Source organism: Benincasa hispida, chromosome 2 (assembly GCF_009727055.1).
Source record: "Benincasa hispida cultivar B227 chromosome 2, ASM972705v1, whole genome shotgun sequence".
Lineage (NCBI taxonomy): Eukaryota > Viridiplantae > Streptophyta > Magnoliopsida > Cucurbitales > Cucurbitaceae > Benincasa > Benincasa hispida.
The window spans coordinates 29,053,602-29,076,504 of record NC_052350.1 but is presented as its reverse complement, the minus strand read 5'-3'; the positions used below and the strand labels follow the sequence as shown (position 1 = coordinate 29,076,504).

Here is a 22,903-nt window from a genome sequence, read left to right as displayed (position 1 = left end):
TTATACTACATTTTGGCTTAAGACATTAATACATTATGTAATCAATGCATCTTTTTAATTTCTTCAACATCATTTACATTATTTTCTTCTACTTTATCATCTTTTACTTTCACCGCACTGAGTTAAGTGCAGATTGCAAGAGTTATCGCATACTCAATCATGCTACATAGAGATATGACACATGTAGCAAACCACCAAGAGGTGTGTGTTGCGCGAGTATAGTGAATCAATCATGTTTGCTTAGTGCAAGGCTATCGCAATGCTTGTCTATGAGCAAAATAGCTACAACCAACTGCCCAAGAGGGTAGGTAGAGAAACGCACTAAGCAAAATAAGTAGTGTTCCTAGAGATAGGAATAACCTTATGCTCAACGCAACCATGTGTTATAGAGATATAAGCATGTGGCTGACCACCGAGAGGTGTGCGATGCGTTAGTGTGGTGAGCTGGGATTACCTTTGCGTCCAAACTTAAGGACACGGTGAATTTTTCTCTTTCATAACTCTACTTCTCCATGCATCTTATTATGCGTTAACAATTGCTGCATCTCTACCAATTCTCATAGTCAAACTTCAATTGTTCAATTAGTTTAGTTAGGAATAGAAGTAGCGTATAACAATTAGCTTCTTTCTCTTTATTTTTATTCACCGCCTCAAACACATTACTTTACAAACATCACTTAGTTGCAAGTCTCTGTGTTCGACCTCGGATCATCCCGAAAAACTTGTGATCTCGTTATACTTGACGAGAGAGTAAGAAAACTTGTGACAGGACGCATGGTTATCGCATACACGATTAACACATATTGCATATTCTTCAGTTTATTGATCATCACATGCACCATTAACGCATATTCTTCTATCAACGCATGATCAATGCATGACCATCGACGTATTTCAAATCAACAAAAACGCATGAACCATTTCCTCCAACATCCACCTTTAGAAAATTCTCTATTAGAAAACATGTTAATTACAATTATAAATCAGGTAAAATCTCATGCATAAGATTCTAGAGAAAATTTTCTTTTTAAAGGACATACTTGGCGACAACGAAGAATCTGTTAATGGTCGGTGAGACAATTTGGACTTACATAATAAGTCAGTCTACAAAACCTAAAAACCTGACTCTGATACCAACTGTAATGACCCGATTCTCTAACACTTACTGGAGGGATGTTATTACATGCATGCATAATTTGAAAAGGGGTCTTTTGTAAAGTTTGAGGAAAAGATGCAAACCCCTTTTTATTAAATAATGCTCTAAAAGATAAAAACATAAAATCACTATACGGGATACTCCTAACTCTAACCTAAAATAAACTAAACAAGAATAAAATAATCAAAGAATTTTAAGTGTTTGACTCCTAAACCAAAATATAGATATTTGAGAAAAATATGTGTGGAAACGATGTCCAGTCCCAAAGGCTCGGTCACAGATTCTTTTTGTTATTTGTTGTTCTATCCTTCCATTTACTTGAAAAACATGTAGATAAAAAGGGTGAGTATAGAAATACTCAGTAAGTGGCTCACTGTTGGGACCACTAGGTGATCTTGTTAACCTTCCTATCGAGACACAAATGTACATCACGTATCATAGGCATAAGGGGCGAACCCGAAGGCATGTTTTCATAGATAGAGATCTCGGAGAAATCAAAATAATAAGCATAGATGGTGGTCCTGTAGGGATGCTGAAACATGAACATAAGAAGTGAGCTCCAAAGTCCACAAAAAAAATAAAATAAAAGAGAAGTACATAGCTCGATAGAAGTGCTGACAGTCACCATCAATCCAACATGTAACATATAACATCCAAATTTCTATATCAAACCATAAACATGATATTTCAACTTAGTAGCATAACTATAGGTCTCTAGAACGCCCTCAATAATCCATTCACCAGTTCATCATAGCAAATCATTTCATCATAATAGTAGCATGTCCTACTCACAATCTTAACATCAACTTGAGGTTCGAGGTGAACCAATAATAAATCACTTACCTCGAATTTAAGCAAATCAGACTCCTTTTTATCTTTGACTAAAATTCTTGGTTCTCCCCTAGACACAAATTGAAACTAAGTTAGATCTTTAGAACTTAGACCAAATAAAAAACTCACCCCAAATAGTCTCCAATACTTACCCGACAAGTGACTTGCTTCCAAATATGCTTTCAACTTCCCTAGGCGACTTAAATAACCCATATATATTATTTCATTCCTTCTCAAAACCCTCATTCCCAATATATATGTAAATACACAACTTTTCCCTTTTCCTCAATAAATTTCAAAACCCTAAATATATATGTTATATATATATATATATATTCCTTTTCTTTTCTTAAACAACGATCCAGTTATATTTCAAACCTAAATATAAATCCACCAATTGAATTAAATCCAAAATTTGAATCTTGACACTTATTTTAGATGGAGTTATCTTGATCCCAATAATTTAATTTTAGCCTCAATACTTAACATAACTCCAAAATAATTAAGACAACTAAATTAAAAAAAGTACTTAAAAGTTTGAGATGTTACACAATAATATAATATATGTAGATACATTATATTATAAAGTTAATTTTGAATTAGATTCAAAGTAAACTATATAATATGAAAGAATAATATATTTGAATAAAATTTTATGAATGAGATTCATATTAAAACTACAAGTTAAAATTTAATATGAATGAGATTCATATTTAATCTATAGGTTATGAAAGAGAAATATATTTGAATATGATTCAAATGTAATATCAATTAAATATATAATATTTAATTAATTGATATTGAATAATTAGATTTATTAAATTAAATTAAATTAAATATGATTTAATTTAACTTTAATTAAATTTTAACTCTCCATGGTTAAGGGGAGTTAAAAGTGAGTTAAATGGAGGTTTATTAAGTTTTCCCCACTCTTTCACTAAAATAGAATAAGGTATTCTATTTTGAAGTATGAAATTTTATTCTCTCAATAGATCAATAGAAAAATTCTCTATCAACTCCCAAAAACACACAATTTATAGAAAAAGTTTCTCTAACATTTTTTGCTCTTCCCTTATTGTTCCAAAAAGAGGTTTCCACAAACCCAATTTTTACCGGAGAATAGTGGGGAAGAACCTATGGTGACGTCTTGTTTGAGTTCAAAGAGGAAGTTGTTGAGATTGTGATCACAACAAGGATTTGGAGAATATTAAAGACCTGTCTTCAAAGGTAGTTAGTTCTTCTTCCTAAAAATCTTTCTTGAAAAGCATGTTGTAAGTTTATATTATGTTTATTCTTTCTTCTTTGTTTTTTCCATAATTTCCAAATTGAATTTCAATGGCGCAAGGTGCTCATGTGCTTCCGCATTGGGATTCAATCCCTTCATCTAAATCACATGAAAATAATATATGTTCAATTTGTGTAGAAGCAACATTTGTAAAAAAAAAAAAAAGAAAAAAAAAACTTTTAAATCAATCACGACGAGAAGTAATGGAACTACTTGATTTAGTTCACTTAGACTTAGTTGATTTAAAAAACACCACAAGTTAAGGTAGCAAAAAATATTAGATATCTTTTGTTGATGACTACTCTAGATATATGTAAATTTACCTTCTAAAATCAAATACCGAAGCATGTAGTATAATTGTAGAATTCAAGGTTGAAGTAGAAAATTGACTGGATAGAAAGATAAAATAGTTAAGATTTGATAGAGGTGAAAATTATAGTTATAAATCTCTTAAAAGATCTTTTTTACAGTTAAACGACATTATTCATGAAGTTGCTATGTCATATTCTTCTCAATAAAATGACATAGTTGAAATTAAGAATAGATGTTAAAGGACCTTATGAATGTCATGTTATCGAGTTATGGGTTATTTGATAATATGTGGAGAAAAGTTGTGCTTTTTGTTTGTTTTATTCTTAACAGGGTTCCTAAAAAAAACCTAGATAATACTTCATACGAGTTGTGGAAAGGCTACTCACCTAACCTAAGAGATTTGAGAGTGTTGGGTGATTAGCCAAAGTGGCGTATATTTAGAACTCAAGAAACCACGGGTTGGGTCTGATATGCATAAGTGCATGCATCAAGTTGTATTATAGTAAAACGGCCTCGAGACCAAGTATTGTCCTTGGGAGATCAAATGTCCACTTTATTTAACTATTTTAAAATTATGTTGCCTTTAGTTAAGCAGTAGAAACATGATGTGTGATGATTGCAAACTAACAAATACTAAAAACAAAGTTTGAAGCTCAAAGATAAAAGCATTTGGGGTGCCGATATCATTGTTCAATTCATTAAGTCATGTATAGGTTCTACGAAATCTTGTGTCATTGATATGTTTAAATCTAAAAGCTATAATCAAGATTACTTTCTTTTGAAAACAATCTTTTCTCATGCAATCCTAATTGATCACTAATCTCTTGAAACCAAGTGAAAAGGTACAACGTTAAGCATAGTCAAAATCAATTTTCAATATTAACTTAACTATTTTCATTATAGATTAACAATGATCTAATCTTATACGTCTAATTAAACATACAATCTATTAAATCGAATGCTCAGTTTACGATACATTGATGATTAATGAATATAGAAGAAAGTATAATAACATTGAAAAGCAATCAATTCCACAATATCCATAAAAGTTATAAACAATACTCAAATCCATGAACACATCAACACCCTAGAAACAATAAGTCTAGCCACTCATCGTTCTCAATAACATACTTGCATATACTTTAACAACCAAATAAAGAGGATGAAGTAAGAAGAATAAGGAAAAAACTACTATCAAAGTGATTTTCCATGGTTGAATAATGTTAGCCATGCAGTGTTTGCACTTCAGAATCAATGAACGACCTCCATGCATTCTCTTCACTTTATGACCTCTTCTCTGCAATCAAAACATTCTCTAGGATCTCCAAAATTAGATTTGAAAGAAGGTTGAAAACTTTAGGTCTTATAGGAAAAAAAATTCAAAAAATACAGTGGCACTGCATTCATTGGGTAGAGTTGCCCAAGCTCCGCGCAAAGTTTTGGTGCTGCCGTGCCCTCATTTGCAAACATCAATTAGTAGCGTCACAGAGCTGCTCAGAATTTCATTCTTAGGTTTGGACTCCCATATAGTGTTGTGGAGTACTGCATCGCCTCTTTTTAGTACCATTTGGCCTCATTCTCTTCCCCACTCTGCAAATTTAGCCATTTCTTGTCTTTATTAGTAAAAAAAATGAACCATTTTCTCTTAAAATCACCAACAATCCAACATAGAATCTTATAATATTAAGTTTTTTTTTTTTTTTTTTTTTTATTTAAAAAAAACTCTAAATTAAAGGCAAATAAAACATAGTATTTCCATTCTATTTTAAGGGAACTTTCCCGAGGAAAAGGAAAAAAAGAAATAAAAGAAAAAGGGAAAAAAAAACCCTGAATGGGGTGGCACTGTCCAGGGGCATCGTACTTCACTCTCCTAAAACCCTACTTTCTCTCTAACCCTTTAACCACTCCCCAACGCACCAAAAGATCTTCGATTACAGTCATGTCGACGAAATCCATTGGCGAATCAGATGTTGGCATACTCAGTTACATTTCTTCTCTCCCTGGCTTTCGCGGCATTCTTAAGCAAAGGTCTCAGCTTATTACCCACATGGTGCCCTTCATTTCTCATGGATGCTATACTTCTCAAACGAATTTCGTACTATCTGCTTGATTGTACTGAAGATAAGGGTCACTTTTTAGAATGTGAAATGAAATGCTGAGAGTAAATTTAAGTTATGGAAAATTGGAACTCTTTTTCTGAATTGATAACATAATCAGAATGAATGAGAACAAATGGGTAACTTCAGCAACTAATTATTGTTATGAATTAGTCGAGATAACTGGCATCATGGAAATGTTCTTATGCTTTAGTTGGCAGAGATTTTTTTGTGGCTGTTATCTGTACGGAGGAGTGTTTTTTCTCCTCTCCCACTTTTGCAGTTTTAGCATCTGTTATTTGTTCTCTTGGTATTCTTTTAGTGGGAAATAAAGCAATGAGCTTTTAGGTTGCTGTAGGAATGCTAATAGCAAATAATATCATTCAACCATATCCTCACAAGACCTGAATGAAGGGACAAATTTTCTTTATTTTAAATTTTTGAAAATACTTTTACTCAACGATCCAGTTGTATCATGTATGACAATTTTTTTTTAAAGCTTTTAGAACTCTATCATTTTAAACTTTTCCTTCTTTGGTTTTGATACAGGTATTCTGACTTCATTGTGAATGAAGTTGACACTGATGGAAATGTTGTGCATTTGACGTCCTTGGATGCTCCTCCAGAGGTGGTGAAGTTAAATTTATCAGTGTTTCTATTGCATGCCTTAGATGTTGACTTTTCCCCTTTTGCATAAACATGTATGGTAATTTCAATTCTTTTGAGGCATTCAGATTTTTTCGGAAAGCAGACCAACGATAGTTCACAGTACAAGCGAGAGTTATGCTTCTGAAATTGAATCGTTCAGATCTCTTGCTGGTGATTCTGATGCTGAGATTTTGAAAGCTTTTCTCAAGCAAATCAATTCTGGTGTGGATGACGGCATTTCACCCATTGTATTCTCCCCAGATACAGACAAAACTCATCGAACGGTTAGCTCTAAAACCTTGTTTGTTAATGTCTTTGCACATTTATTTTTTAGTTTGTCTTGAAATTTTTTATTCCAAGTAACAACCACAACCAGTGCAGACCATCTTCTTTCTTCTTCTTTCAGCTGATCTGTATATTATTCCTTTAGTTTTTGGCAAAAACTGACCATTGTCGAATAGATATCTGTATACATTTTTAATTCTAGTTTTACTTTTGCTCAAAGTGTAGCTTCTCTCATCATTCAAACAAATTGAACGAACAAATAAAGATATATCGTTGTTTACTTTCTATCACCATATTATTTACTCTTTAAATTTGAGGTTTTCAGGCTGTCCACAATTTCTTTAAGAAATTTAAGTTCCTTGTGACCGATACTATTGATGGACCAGATTCTTCATCAAAATGTGTCCGCGTGAGGGTGGATTCAGGGGTGCAAAATAATCGAGGTCGGTTTTCTAAGAAGCGAAAAGAAAGGGGTGATAAACCTTTTGATAGTAGAGGTTCAGACAACTGGCCTGAACATGTTGGCAAGTTTCTCAGGTAAAGGATTTTCTACCTTTTAGTAGTTCTGCTTGTTTTGTGGATGCCTAATGCTTCTTGCCTTCTTATTCATCATTTTGCCTTCCCTTTATATACGAAAATATTTATATTTCTGCTTGGGTCTTAACTTCTAGATCTGAATTGAAATAGAGGTACTAAATATGAACTGACTTTCAAAAATTTGTATTCTTCATGATGAAGATTTTGTTACCAGCAAAACAGCTACTTTGTGCTCTTGCTTTATCTTGATCCTTGATGTAAATGCTTGATGGCTTTTTCTAACAAGAGGTTAAGTTATCTTTTTGCTAAGGGAAGTTCTTTCTGTAATCCTCTAGCTTTAGTGAACATTTCTCTGTTTTTCTTTTTTTGGTTTTCATTTTTGTATATTTTATCTGTTCATTGAAATATTTTTATATCATTTCCCATCCCCCTAAAATAAAGGTTGCACTGTCACATTGCGTCAATCCAAAAAGGAGGGTTTTTTTTTTTTTTTAAAAAAAATCATCAAGTGTCATGGATTGTCCAGACTATTTTGTTTTCTAGAACTGGTGTCTTTCTTTTTATTCCATGTAATCATGCACATAGTCTAACAAATTTCCCAATTGATGATTCTATATATCTGGATGTTGGATTCTTGATCAACTTTAAGATGTCACTTAAAAATATTTTAGGTTTCATCTTTACAAGGAGAACAAGGACACGCAAGAGGCATTAGGACTTATAGGAAAGATGCTTGGCATCCAGGTTCGCTTACTCTTAGTCTTGGGTTATTTCTCTGTCTATAGTTGTTTGGCTGATTCACTACAAGGGACTTTTGATTTTTTTCTTTTTCTATCGACAAACTGGATAATCTGTTTGTGAGCTCCTTAATCCTTTTGGTGTGGCCACTTAATCCTGTGTAATTTTGTTCATTTATACCAGCTCTTGACTAGCCCTTGTCCCTTGTTCAAACTAGGGATAGTTGTCAATTTGTCTTGACTTGCTGAAATCTTGTTATTCTGGTCAAATGTAAAGTTGTGGCCGCATATTGAAAATGCTTTGCAGAAGTTGCAGCCGCAACTGGGCTTCTTAGAGATATCTGCATAAAAACACAACTACAAAAATATTTCCTAAACTTGGACCTTTTACTCCAATTTAAGTACATTAAGCCGAATTAGGTTAGAAATATGTGTCTTTCTCATTCTTTCATTATTTGGACACATTAATCATAAAATAACATAAAAAAGGTTGAAAATGTAGGTTTGTTTATAGTATAGATGCATTTAGATTATGATATTAGTCATCTATCTCCTTTTATATTCTTTCCTTTTATAATTTATTTCCTTAGTTAGGATTTCTCTGATGTTAAATTCACCCATCATTGTACTAGGAATAAACTTGAATTATGGCTAAATCACCACCCTTTTAGATATGCCACTTATCAAAAAATAAATAAAGCAGAGTGGAATGTGTTGGTTTGTCTGGTTTGTCTTTTGTTTTCAATGGGGAGAAATGGTTGAACATGTTCTTCATTTTGAGTTCAGAGATATATTTTATGCTAGCCTTGGTTATAGTAATTATTGTTCTTCCTCACACTAGTTTTCTTGGACAGACGAGGTCTTTTGGTTTTGCTGGCACCAAGGATAAGCGCTCCATCTCAACTCAAAGGGTAATTAATTGTTTCTTACCATTTTTCTTGCTTGCTTCTGTATTGTGTTTGCTTTATGAACCACCTACCCCTACCCTCAGTTGTATACCCTTCCTACATTTTATTCGAGTTTCTACGAGATCGTTTGGAAGAATTGATTGGCGTGTCTTTTGTTAGTTTGGTTGGAGAGAAATAAGAAAATTCTTGAAGTTCCTAGGAAAATTTTGAAGCTAGTTTTCTAGATTTTCCATGGACTTGGTTTTTTTTTTTTAGACTAATGCTCAAAATACAATGAAACAAACCAGAAAAAACAAATACATAAAACAAAAAAACTAAGCTGTAAAGAGACATTCCAATTTAAGCTTAAATCTTGGATGGAAAATTCTGCAAAGAACTTAGAGAGAGAACACCAAGAGGAGACATTAATTCGAGTGACATCGAAATATCAACCCATGCAACTGATTTATCTTGAAAAGCTCTTTGATTTTGTCTCAAACCATATTTCGAGGACAATGGCTTTAGCTACAGTTGACCATAGCAACTGAGAATTAGGCTTCAAATATGGACAAAAAAAAAGCTGAATGACATTGTCTTTGAACACTTCACCAAACACTCATTGTATGTATTGAAATAGGGAAAGAGATAACACAAGGAGTTTACGTGGAAAACCCTAATTCAGGGAAGAAAAACCACGATAGAAAAGAACTTATTATTCTTCGTTATTTTACAAATAGCCCAACCCTAGATTAAATAGAATAATGTGAAACCCTAATTTAGCAAATATAGTAAAAAGACAAAATTGCCCTTAGGGCTAATTTAACATATTTCAACACTCCCCCTCAAGTTGGGGCATAGATATCAGCAAGGCCCAACTCGCTAATACAAGCTTCAAACGTCTGTCTGATAACCCTTTCGTAAAGACATCGGCGATCTGCTGGACTGAAGGTACATAGGAATACAAATAGATCCGCGGTCTAACTTTTCTTTAATAAAGTGCCTATCAATTTCAACGTGTTTGGTTCTATCATGTTGTACGGATTGTTTGCAATACTGATGGCAGCCTTATTATCACAATACAGTTCATAGGCCAGGACTACTCTCGTGAAGATCAGATAAAACTTTCTGCAACCAGATTTCTTCACACTCCCAGATTCATAGCTCTGTACTCTGCCTCAGCACTACTTTCTGGCCACTACACCCTGTTTTTACTCCGCCAAGTTACCAAGTTTCCCCATACAAAGGTACAGTACCCTGAGGTTGACCTTCTATCAGTCACAGATCCGGCCCAATCTGAGTCAGTATATTGCCTCGATTGCTTCGTGTGTCAGTTTCGATATACCAAGCCCTTCCCAGGAGTGGACTTTAAATATCTCAAAATTCGAGTCACAGCTTCCATGTGCTCCTCATATGGAATTCTGCATGAACTGACTTACTACACTTACAGCATAGGAGATGTCGGGTCTAGTATGAGACAAGTAAATCAGTGTTTCCTACTAGACGTTGATACCTCTCTTATTTCACAGGGACTCTTCCAAAACATTTTTCAGTTTGCTATTGACCTCAATAGGGGTGTCAATAGGTTTGCATCCGGTCATTCCTGTTCCTTTAACAAGTCCATAGTGTACTTCCGCTGAGAAACAGATATTCCTGCTTTCGATCTTGCCACTTCCATCCCTAAGAAAATACCTCAAAACTGCCAAGATCCTTAATTTCAAATTCACTCGCCATCCTTTGTTTTAGCTTAGTAAATTTCTGCTGTTCATCCCCTGATAGGATTGATGTCATCAACATACACTACAACATAGCAATCTTTCCTAAGGGTGATTTTTTGGTACAACGGTATGATCAGAATGTCCCTGAACAACCCTTGGGACTAACAACACGGTGAATCTATCAAACCATGCCCTTAGAGAGACTGCTTCAACCCATATAAGAACTTTCTGAGTTTGCAAACATGATTTCCAAACTTAGCTTCAAAACCTGGAGGTGGAATCATAAAACTTCCTCTTCCCAACTCACCATTTAGGAATGCGTTCTTTACACTCTAGTTGATGTAGGGGGCCAATCTTTATTCACAACGACAGACAAGAAGAACACGAATCGTGTTTAACTTAGCTACTGGAGAAAAGTTTCTGAATAATCAATTCCATACGTCTGAGTGAATCCTTTAGCACTAACCTGGCTTATATCTCTCAAGTGTTCCGTCAGACTTTATACTTCACTTGTGAAACACCATTTTGCAACCAATTGTTTTGTGGCCTCTAGGGAGAGCTACCAACTCCCAAGTCTTATTTGCCTCAAGAGCTCTCATTTCTCTCATTACTGCTGCTTTCCATTCGGGAACTTCCATGGCCGCATGTTACACTGGTGAGGATTAGTTAGAGCATCTAGCTGAGTAGTAAAAGCCTTAAACCAGGAGATAAGTTATTATAGGTCAAAAAAACTATGCAAAGGATATTTTGTACATGACCTGGTTCCCTTTCTTAGAGCAATTGGCATATTCTAGGGTGTTATCATAGTTGTCAGTTTTCGTCTGTCTCTCTTCAGTATCGGACTTTTGAGACAATTCTGCATCCTCTTGAGGATTTATTAAGCATCTCATCCCTTCCTGGACATTTTCAACCTTCTCTGAGCTCATTTCGTCACTTTCTATGTTCCAGACTTTCTTCAAGACTCTCCTTTGAGACAACGGGATTTTGAACTTGTGCTGGTTCTGACGCATTGGACACTTCCGATGGAAACATCAGAGGTTTCCTGAATTTCCTTTCTGAGATTCCTCCTATAATACGTGTATCCAGGGCACTTGTTTAGTAGGAGAACCGACACCAGGAACAACAGGAGCCGAATTAGGTTCAAGATAGGTTAGACTAGGTCCAGGAATATTGGGACTAAACTCAGATTCAGGAGTTCCGGACTAGGCTCAAGGTTGAGGCTAATGGGTATGGAATACGTGGAATGTTAGTCTCTTCATTCGTGGTCTCCCCCTGAAGATGACTAACGGGAAAGAACGGTTTGTCTTCAAGGACGTGACATCCATAGTAACAAAATATTTTCTGGAAGAGGGATGGAAGCATTTATAGCCTCGCTGATGAAGTGGATACCCGACAACACCACATGTTTTAGTCGTGGAGCAAACTTAGTCCGATGTGGACCATGAGTATGGACAAAGGCTGTACACCCAAACACGAAGAGAACCTCAGGAATAACGAGTTGACGGATAGGACTCTTTGAGCACTCAAGAGGGGTTTGAACTTTAGGACTCGGGAAGGCATTCTATTATAGATGAGCTGCGGTAGATCGCATCTCCCCACAGGTACGAGGAAGAGATGCTGGAATTATCAAGGGAACGAGCCACTTCAATAAGATGGCGATTTTTCCGTTCAGCTACCCCATTTTGTTGTGGAGTATATGCACACGTGTTTTGATGTATGATCCCTTTTGACACTAGGAATTCTGGAAGGTGTGCGTTGACAACTCACGACCATTGTCACTTCGGAGGAATGACAATCTTTGTGTTAAACTGTGTTATACAGTGGTATAGAACTGTTTGAAGGTAGATAAAACTCGGATTATCAGCAAGAAGATATACCCATGTAAGTCGGGTTATGATCATCAATGAAAGTTACAAACCACCGTTTACCAGACAGGGTATTGATGTTCGAGGGACCCCAGACTCACTGTGAACCAGGTGGAAAGGCTGGGTTAGGCTTATAGGCTGAGAAACAAATGACACGCGATGTTGTTTAGCACGTATACAGACATCACAAGATAATAAAGAGACATTCACATTATGGAATAATGAGGAAACAATATCGCATATATTGAAAACTAGGATGTCCAAGACGAAAATGCCACAATAAATAATCTGTTTCAGATATAGCAAAAGAAGATAACAGGCTAGTCCTAAACAAGCTTCGGAGGAAGCATCCGTAGAAGGGAATATAGCCTCTTCATATCGGGCGTGCCAATCGTCCTCCCGAGCTCAAGTCTTGAAACAAAGCAGTATCTGGTGAGAAGACAACTCTACAGTTCAAATCTTTTGTTATTTTGCTTATTGATAATAAATTGTTAGAGATTTTGGGCACATGTAAGACATTTTGCAGGGTTAATCCATGAAATGGTGATAGTCTGCCTTTTTCCAGCAACAGGAGCGAAGGACCATCCGCATTCGAATCCTCTCATTTCCAGCACTTGGATAGTATGAGAGAAATCGGGCGGATGAGCCAGTCAAGTGATCGGTTGCTCCTGAATCTAAATCCATAACTCATTCCCCTCAGCAAGGAAACTCAAGGATTGAGGATTACCTGATTGAGCAACTGTTCCGATTCCTACGGTACCTGAATCCCCAGGATTAGTCACTGGAATTGTGTTTTGAGGTTGTGCAGTCCCCTCAACTGATTCACTCACTAGAGCACGCCCAGATCTCGACTTGCTCATTCGGAGGGCGACGTTTACCATTTGGAGGGCGACATGCAATTTCCAGCATGATCCTTCGTATGCCACTGTTTTTTACAATGCTCACAAACTGGGGGTGTTTTACTATTCTTGCTTGTCACCATCAGTTCCAAGCGGACTTTACCCTGAAGGCAGCTGACTCTTAGTGATAACACTTGGCCCATTCATTGCACTTGATCTATCTTCTTCCAATCTAACTTTCTGAACATACCTCCATGAGAGACGGAATTGGTTTCTGCCTAGTATTCTACTCCGAAATGTATCAAATTTGGGGTGTAGCCCGGCAAGATCAATACACACGCTCAACCTCTTCTATCTTGGAGTACTGAATTCCATCTTGTGGATAGGTCCAGATGATCTCCCGACATAGATCCATTTCTTGCCATAACAACGACAACTTGCTGAAGTATGATGTTACACTCATGCTCCCTGTTTGCATTTGTGAACCTGTTTACGTAGAGTATACAGGCGGGATGCGTTTTTTTTTTTTTTCATTTTTCTTGTTTTCTTCTCTTTTTTTTTCCCTTTTTTTTTTTTTCTTTTTCTTCTTTCCCAATCTGCCTGCGTTTTTTCTTGTCCTTTTCCATTTTTTTTTTCTTGTCGCCTTTCCCTTTTTCCCGTTTTTTCTTTTTTCTCTTTTTCGTTTTCCTTTTTCTTCTTTTTCTTTTTCACCTTCTTTCCCGTGTCTCCCCCTATTCCTTCGTTTTTTTTCGCTTTGTTCTTTTTCCGTTTTTATTCTTCTTTTTTCTATCCTTTTTTTCTATATCTTTTTTTCTTCTTCCTCGACTTCTCTCCTCTTATTTTTTTTTCTCTTCTCTCTTCCCTCTTCGTCTCGACTTATTTTTTTCGCCTTTTTTTCCTTTTTTTTTATGTTTCTTCCTTTTCGTCCTTTTTTTTTTCCATTTTTTCTTTTGTTTTTGTTTTTTTTTTTCTTTCTCTGGCTTTTTTTTTTTTCTTCTTTTTGTCTCGTTAACTTTTTTTTTTTTTAGTTTTCTTTTCTCTTTTTTTTTTTTTCTGCTGTTTTCCATTCAATCTCGAAACTTTTCTTCATTCTCTTTTTCTTCTTCTTTTTTCTTCTTATTTTCCCTTTCTTTTTTTTTTTCTATCATTTTTTCTTTTTCTTTCCTCTTCTTTTCTTTCCTTTTTTTTTTTTTTTTTCATGTTCACTCCTTTCGCTCTCTTTCGTGTTTTTCTTTTTTTTCCTCTTTTTTTCCTTCAGATCATCTCTTTTTTTTTCACCTTTTTTTTTTTTTTTTTTTTTTCGACTTTTGTTTTTCTGCTTACATCATTTTCTTCCCTTCGTTCTATTTGTTTTTTTTCTTTGGTCTGCCGCTGTGATTCTTGGATTTTTTTTTTTTTTTTTGTTTTTTTTCGTCACCCTGTCCCGATCTCTTGTTTCCTTCCATCCTTCGCTTTTTTTTCAGTCTTCCTTTTTTTTTTTCTTTTGTTTGTTTTTTTTTCTTTTTTTTCTTTTTTTTCTCTTTTCTGGTATTCTTGTTTCTCCAATTTCTTTCTCTCTCTCTGATTTTTTTCGCTCTTCTGTTTTTCGATGTATTTCGTCTCCTTTTCTTTTCTTTTTTTCTTACCCTTTTTTCTTTTTTTCGTCATTCTCTTTTCTTTCTCTTTTCCTTTTTTCTTCTCTGTTTTTTCTTCACCTCCCGTTGTTTTCTTTTTTTTTCCCCTGCTTATTTTTCTTGGCTCATTTCTCTTTGCTTTTTTTCCTTTTTTTCTTCGTCGTTCATTTCCTTTCTTTTTTTTTTTTTTTTTCTCTCTTTTCCATTTTTTTCCTTGTTTGTTTCGTTATTGCAACTCTTTCGTGCGTTTTTTTTTTCATTTTTTTTTCTTGTTCTCCTGTTCTTTTTTCTTTTATTTTTTTCCCATTCTTTTTGCCCTCCTTTTATCAACCCGTTTTTTTTTCATTTCCTCTACATTTTTTTTCCCCCATTTTTTTTTTTTCTTTTTTTTCTTTCTCTTCATTTATTTTTCTTTTTTTCCGCATTCTTTTTTCTTTTTTTTTTTCTTGTTTCTTTCTGTCTCTTTGTCGCATTTCTTCCTTTGCCTTTTTTTTTGTGTTTTTTTCTTCCTTTTTTTTTTTTTTCGCCTTTTTTTCCTTTCCTCTTCTCCCAAATTTTCTTTTTTTCGTCTTGATTCTACGTTTTCTTTTTTTTTGTTGCTTCTTTTTCTTTTTCTTCGTTTTTTCGTTGGTTTTTTTTTTTTTTTAGTCATCGGCTGCTTTTTTTTTCATTTTTCTTTTCTCTCCTTTTTTTTCTTGTTTTTTTTTGTTTTCTCAGTTTCTTTTCTGTGCCGGACCGGGACACTGTATCACCTCTGCCTTGAAGTGGTGGAGTGGGAAGCACGTATCGTTTTCTTCGTTCTTTCTTTTTTTTGTTCAGTGTATATATTCGTTATGGCAGACTCTACGGCGATCGTCAGTTGCCAGTAGCACTTTCGTTCTTTTTTTTGTTCCTTCCTCTTCCCGCTCTTTTTTTTCTGACGGCCTCGAATAGTAACTGTCGGACTGGCATCCAAATATCCGCAGGCACTGCTGATAGAGGTAAGGGTTTTCACCGATGTGTGGTTCCATACTACTCAATTAACATGTGGCGGAAGCAAAGGAATGCACTCAGCCTTTCAAATAAGACACGCTCCTTCGGGGCGATCGACCAGGATTATCGGGTCCAGTGGTGATTCTCTCCAGTTTAAATATCCAAAAATCTGCCTATGAGCGTCTCTCCTCCAGAATCATTTTTAATCGGTTTTGAGACCCAAAAGAGAAAGTATAGGTTTTGCCACTCAAGCGTGTCCATCTGCCCGGTGATGCGATTCCTGCAGAATTCCAATGTGTTCCAGTAAGGAGTTAGAGTTGGATTAAAACATTGATACCGGATTTTCTGAATACATCGGGGAAGAATCATGGCCATTCAATCGGGCTCCCAGGGCGACCATCTGTTGCTGAAGACTCGCAAATTGTTGTTGGAGTTCCCCATGAGATTCAGATCTGGAACTTTTCTGTCTAAATGCCATGGGATTATCTTCAATTGATTCACCGATTTGAAACTGGGGCTGAACCGGATATACTTGAGGAACAAACTGTCCACCATGATGCTGTGACGACGCTACTGCCGGAAGTCCACCAGCAGCAGAGTTCGGCAACCCGTGACCGGCGCTGCTCCCAGACTGCTGTGATGGTGGGTAACGGATGAACGGTTCGGCGATCTGCTGTGTAGCGAAAGAAGTCGCGCCGATCTGCTGTGCAGCGAAAGAAGTCGCGCCAATCTGCTGTGCAGCGGAAGAAGTCGCGCCGATCTTGACCCGACCCGGCACCTGGAACACGCCCATGGGAAGAGATCGCGCCGATCTGACTCGACCCGGCAACTGAAACATACCCATAATCGTCTGGTGAAGACGCGATTCTGTGCGACGCCGAGATGCCTACCGGCTGTAGACCGATTGCGTGCGCCGGCTGTTCGGCTGGAGGATTCTGATCGATGGTGTTTATCTGGAACTGGGGCTGAGGCTGGAGGCTAATCGGCGAGCCAGCTGGAGCAATTCCACCACCTGGGATGATAGTTCGAAGATATCGGTCAACTGCTGCTTGAATCATAGTCTCATTATTCAGTGTACCTTCACCTACTAAGTTTGACGACTGAGTTTCTTCTACCGGGGCTAGGGTTTCATCACCTTGCTCTGATACCATATTGAAATAGGGAAAGAGATAACACAAGGAGTTTACGTGGAAAACCCTAATTCAGGGAAGAAAAACCACGATAGAAAAGAACTTATTATTCTTCGTTATTTTACAATAGACCCAACCTTAGATATAAATAGAATAATGTGAAACCCTAATTTAGCAAATATAGTAAAAAGACAAAATTGCCCTTAGAGCTAATTTAACATATTTCAACAGTATGTTAAAAATGGAAAACATACAATGAGCGTTTGGTGAGATTTTACATTCGTTTCCGATTTTTCGTCAAGCAGTTTGCAGTTTCGATGAGGAAGAATTTTTACATTCGTTTCCTTTTTTCCTTTCAAGGAAATCCATATCAATTCTATCAAAAGCTTTCTCCGGATCAAGTTTGAGAATCCTACCTTTTTTCTTCTTTGAATGATACTCCTCCACTACATTTGCAACAGGAATAGGATCTAAAATCTGACTACCAGCAAAGAAAGCACGTCGAGAAGTTGAAATGATGGTTGACATGAGTTTTCTTTAAATTTTCAGCAAGTACCTTTGCTACCTTGTAAACTGAAGTGGTAAGACTTATAGGCTGATAACCTTTGACAAAAACAACAGTCTCTCTCTTTGGGATCAAGCAAATGAAAATTTCTTTCGTACAAGCATTTAATCGTCCATCTTCAAAGAAATCCTCAAAAATCTTTTGAAAATCTGCATGAAATAACTCCCAAAATTTGAGAGAGAATTTCAGAGTAAAACCATCAGGACCCAGCACTTTGTTCTTACCAAGGGACTTCATTATTTGTCAAATTTCAACAGTGGCAAACGGGCTGTAAGTAGTAAGTTTTGAGCTGAAGAAACATGTGGCCAATTAAGTTAACTGGTATGGATTCAAATCCCAAACATTTCTGATATAGTGATGAGAAGAAACCCAAGATGTCATGCTCAATATCTCGGAAAGAAAAAATGAAGACCCCTTGATCTGTTAATAACTAAGTAATCAAATTCTCTCTCTTTTTGGCCACCAAAAATCAATGAGAAAAACTTGTATTCTCATCACCCAACCGAAGCCAATCTAACTTTTCTAAATTGAATTACGTTCTTCCATTAAGTAAAGCCCTATAATTCACTTTTAATCACTGATCGAATATACTTTTTTTTTTAAAAGGAAACAAAATTTTTCATTGAAATTGTGAAAAGAGTCTAATGCTAAAAAATACAAGATACTTTAACCAAGAAAACACACATGAAGTAAATATTAAACCTAAGCGTTCCAGATCAAGCAAATATCTTGAATGGAATAATTAACAAAAGCATTGGATAAAGAACACCATGAAGTGTATAAAATCATTATTTTAAGGAATATCTTAGTTAATGTAATGCATCCTTGGATTGAATGTGCAATTTCCGGAGTTATAGCACTTTTTTTTTATGAACAAGAGGTGAAAATATGGGAAAGAAAACCACAAAAGACTTTCCTTTGAGCTCCACAAAGACTTGATAAACACAAGATCAAACTCCTCCCTTTTTGTTTCTTGTATTAAAATCAGCTCTGGATTATGGTTTTGAAGATTTTTTTTTTTTTAATGTGGCCCACTTGGATTTGTTCCCAAGACCTCTAGTATTCCACTAAATAATCTTCATGCTGAAAGAATCAAGATTCTGCCACTGACAATTTGAGATGAAGGATGAGGAATTTTACACAATTGGAGACAATTGGAGGCCAAGAATATAAAAAATGGGGAGAAATTGGATGGAATTTGAGGAGGCAAAAGGGGAAACCTTACATTTGAACTCTGATCAAACTTCCTTTCCTCTGTTTTTTTTGAAACAAGCTAGCAATATCTTCCCTAGAATTGACGTCTTAGAATTCCTCTCAAAGGTTGGCGCCAAATTATGAATGTCAGACTCTAGACTCTTCACTACTTATGCTGGCCACAGAATCATCATCTGATTCCTGCTGAAGAGAAGAAACTTTTGGAGTGGAACGATCTGGAATGCTTTGTACAAACTGAACCCTCAAATTTAGAATAAAGACAACTGACTGCTTGAAGTCTTAAGAGAGGGGGGAGGATTTTTCAAGGGATCACAATTGACCTTAGACGAAACTAAATCTCGAACTTGCACGCAAGTGCTACTTTCTTCTATTAAATCATAGTTAACTTCAGAAATTTTGGATGAATGAGAAGAAGCACCTTTACGAGAGTAATGCAATGGAAAAGGCTGGAAGAAGCTTCTCAGCCATTGGACCTCCCAAAGGGATTGAAAACACATCAGTAGCTGGTGGATTAATTGAGAGACTTTTGTTATGGTTTTAGTTGTATTTCTCTTTGATATATTTCTTATTGATGTACTTCTTTCTATTGGGATGTGATGAGGGCACTAGGGGTGTGTCGACCTAGTTGAGATAGCTGGGTGCGTCTGCTGATCCCTGTTCTTTAAGTTGCAACTAGCTCTTATTTATCATTGTACTTTGAGCAATAGACTCTTTTCATTACATCAATGAAAGGCTATGTTTTTGTTTTTTTTTTTCAAAAAGGCTGGTGGATTAATTGAGGAAAGATAGAATCAATATTATGGGGCAGTAGAGTACCCACAAGTTCGGCTCAATTGGGTTTTCAAGATGAGGCAGGAGGATTATTACTCTCATTAAATGCAGGAGAGAGGAACACATTCCCATCCGAAACATCCTTCTCATCACCGGAGTCAATGCACTCTTCATGTAACAACTGGATGTTTGTACTAACCAATTGCAAACCAAAAAAATTATTGAAGATATCCAATTCCTTTTCTAATGCCAAAACGTTCCCAGCATTAAATACTCCATCATTTAAATCCTGATTGCCTTGGAATAAAATATTCCTTATTTAAATGATCAGAATGTTCAATAATGAAAACGGTCTGCATTTGGAAATCTCTCTCCTGGCCAACCGAATCAGTTTCATCAAGAGCCTCTACACATTCCTTTCCAAACCCTTCAGATTCCACAACAGAACCCCAACCAATAAATCAGGTGCCTTCCTTATCATCAAACAAAACTATCCCTTCATCTTTCATCACTTGATTCATTTTGAATAAGTCCCCAGAATTTGCAAAGTCCTCGGCAAATAAGTCACCATTCTTGAAAGAACTCAAGCTAGAGTCTTCTATGGAGGCAATATCACTAGAACGAAGGGAAAATTCACCAAGATTTGTATCCTTAATCATAACCTCAGCCGGAAGAAATCTAAAAATATTTTTTCCACCTGAATTATAGCAGAACAATCCAAACAATTGAGATTTGAAAAAAAAAATATGCAGGAAACCACCCAAATTCTTTCCAACGGCTTCAAAAACCGTATATTTCCAGTATTGTGAAGGCAAATTATTAATTTGAATCTGTCATCCATAACTTTGAATGGCATCTGGATGATAGTGGATACAATGAGACCAATTTTCTAATTTTAAATGCATATCACTGTAAACCATTCATTTTCCAGAAAAGGTAATGCTTGAGAAATCCTCTGCCAACTTAATCATGTCCTTATCATCCATGAAAGGGTTGACTGTAATTTGGGATTGAAAATGGCCTTCTAAAACAGTCTTAATCTCTTCCCAATAATAATGTGCTAACAACCTGGTAACCACAATTACAGAATCAAATTGCAAATCCAACACCTCTTTCTCCTTTCTAACCCAGAACCAAGGGTTCTTAGGAGAAGATGCTCTGTGAAGTGAATCAGAATGATCTTTAGACTGTTGAAGACTGGGTGTCTAACTAACCGCATTCACATAACTTTGCTTAGGTGGAGAAGATGCTTCATTAGTTGGGTGAATCAGGAGAAGATGCTCTGTGAAGTGAATCAATTTGTGAAGCTTTAGAAGTGGACTTGGATTACAAACCTTCCTTTATCATAAGAGCATCGAGAAAGTCTTTACCATTTCCCAGAAAACCAACCATCCTTCCTTCTCAAATCTAGCAGAAACATGTAAGTTCTGTCTTCCTCCAGTAGCCGGCCAAACAGTGCATTCAAGGAACCAATCATGAGTAGAATGAAACTTGAAATTTGAACAGTCCCAAAATCATCTCTAACTTTCATTTGAAAGTAAGAATTTACCAAATGATGCAATAGATCCACTAAACTTGCTTCAACCCAACGTAACAGGGGTAGAGAGAAAGATCTTCTTGTCGATCATATCTTCAAGAAAGAAACCATTCTTATCTTGCCAAGTACAAAAATTAGTTGATCATGAAACTAATAGTGACCTTTTTTGGAGTTTGGTTACTCTTTTTGCTTCTACTTGGTCCACCACTTCGAAATTATTTTGTAATTGGTGGCCACATATCTAGGATTTAATATCCTACGAGTTTTCTTGACACCTAAATATTGTAGGGTTAGATGGGTTGTCTCATGAGATTAGTTGAGTACACGTAAGCTGATCCGGATACTCATGGATATAAAAAAAACTTTTTTAATTATGGCCTAACTCAAATTTATACTAATTGAGCTTCTTTTTTGTAATTTGTTGTGTGGATATCTAATCTTCCCCTCCTTTTGTACCGTTCTCTTTGATAATGAAAGTAATGTTTCTTATAAAAATGAAGTTGCTACGAATGCAACAATGCTAATTTCCATGAGTCCAGAAAGAATGCACCAAAAAAGGAAGATGATCAAAGAACCAAGGGTTGACAATATACCTGCGCCAGATAGCAGCAGCATGGGAGACTAACAAACTAGAAGTGATGGAGGTTGACTGGAGAAAGTCGGGTGGCGACAAGTGAGGCTGGAAGGCTAGAAATGGCAGGGAAAGATGGGAGAGAGCATACCTTTTTCCTTTCTTGTGGAAAGATTAAAAGAGGGTAATGTCTTCTACTATATCTCCTTATCAGAGGGCGTTCATAGAAGGAAGACAAATTTTTTAGATCCCGTCCTTACTGCTAATGGGATATTGGAAGAATATGGAGTGATGAAGAAGAAATGATGGATTATTGCAAAGGCCTTTGATTGTGTGGATTGAGATTATTTTTTTTCAGAGCAAGTATTGCAGCGATTCAGGATCCAGTTTGTTTAATTTTAATTGTTCCCCTTCCAAAATTGGAGTTCTCTCTCTCTCTCTCTCTCTCCCCCCTTTTCTTTTTAGTATTTAATATTTAATATTTGTTTACCCCGCTTTTTTGGAGCTGAAAAATTATGTTCCCATATATAAAAATGTTTGTTGCGTGTTTCTGTTTTTAAATAAAAACCTGTTGGTTGCTTGTTGTAATTTCTTTAGCCTATGACCAAGTATTTTATTATTTTGTCTTGCTGATCATACTTCTTTTTTGCTCAAGTGTGGAGAACCCCAAAGTTGGATATAGTGTTTTAATTAAAAGGATTTTATGAGATTGTTGGAGGTGGAGACTAGAATATGCTTTCAGATAGGATGTATCCATTTCGTTAGGGATTTGAGGAAAATACTTCTTGCCTTTCCAGGTCACTGTTTTTAAGCAACACGCAAGTAGATTAGCTGCTCTTAATGATCGGTTGATTGGTATCAAGTTGGGTAACTTTAGGTAAGGAAGGATCCAATTTCATGCTTTTAGCCTTTTACAACATATTAAATTTTTTTATTCATGCATGTGTTATCCATACTTTGTTTCCAGCTATATCCAACAAGGGCTTCTTCTTGGGCAGCTCTTGGGTAACAGGTTTACCATCACCTTACGGTAAGTTCGTCACTATAAATCCAGTTGGTTTTTAACATTTTAGTATGTTAAATGATAGCCTCAACCTAAAGGTTAGAGGTTCAAATTTCTACCCTTACAAAATGTTAAATGATGTTTAAGTAATAATGATTCAATTATATTTGAACCGTGATAATCAGAGGAGTTGTAGCTGATAGTGAAGACACCATCAAAGCATCTGCAGAAGCTTTAGGAATGCATGGTTTTATTAATTACTTTGGCTTACAGGTATGCCTTCTAAATTTAATATCTCATCTCATAAATAACTTGCTTCATTCCTAATAAATC

At 35.9% G+C, this 22,903-nt stretch overlaps 1 protein-coding gene across 4 annotated transcripts in view; it reads left to right on the top strand.

The window, feature by feature from the left end:
* The first annotated feature begins 5,380 nt into the window (after nt 1–5,380).
* The window catches only part of LOC120070734 (multisubstrate pseudouridine synthase 7), a 42,488-nt gene continuing 24,965 nt past the window's right edge, over nt 5,381–22,903 (top strand). For all 4 annotated transcript variants that reach the window (XM_039022605.1, XM_039022603.1, XM_039022602.1 and 1 more), the window contains exons 1-9: nt 5,381–5,612; nt 6,230–6,308; nt 6,415–6,612; nt 6,939–7,150; nt 7,822–7,894; nt 8,742–8,798; nt 22,365–22,444; nt 22,535–22,597; nt 22,756–22,843. In XM_039022605.1, the coding sequence (XP_038878533.1) occupies nt 5,416–5,612; nt 6,230–6,308; nt 6,415–6,612; nt 6,939–7,150; nt 7,822–7,894; nt 8,742–8,798; nt 22,365–22,444; nt 22,535–22,597; nt 22,756–22,843 (1,047 nt within the window). In that variant the 5' untranslated portion in view covers nt 5,381–5,415. The remainder of the gene's footprint in view (nt 5,613–6,229; nt 6,309–6,414; nt 6,613–6,938; nt 7,151–7,821; nt 7,895–8,741; nt 8,799–22,364; nt 22,445–22,534; nt 22,598–22,755; nt 22,844–22,903) is intronic.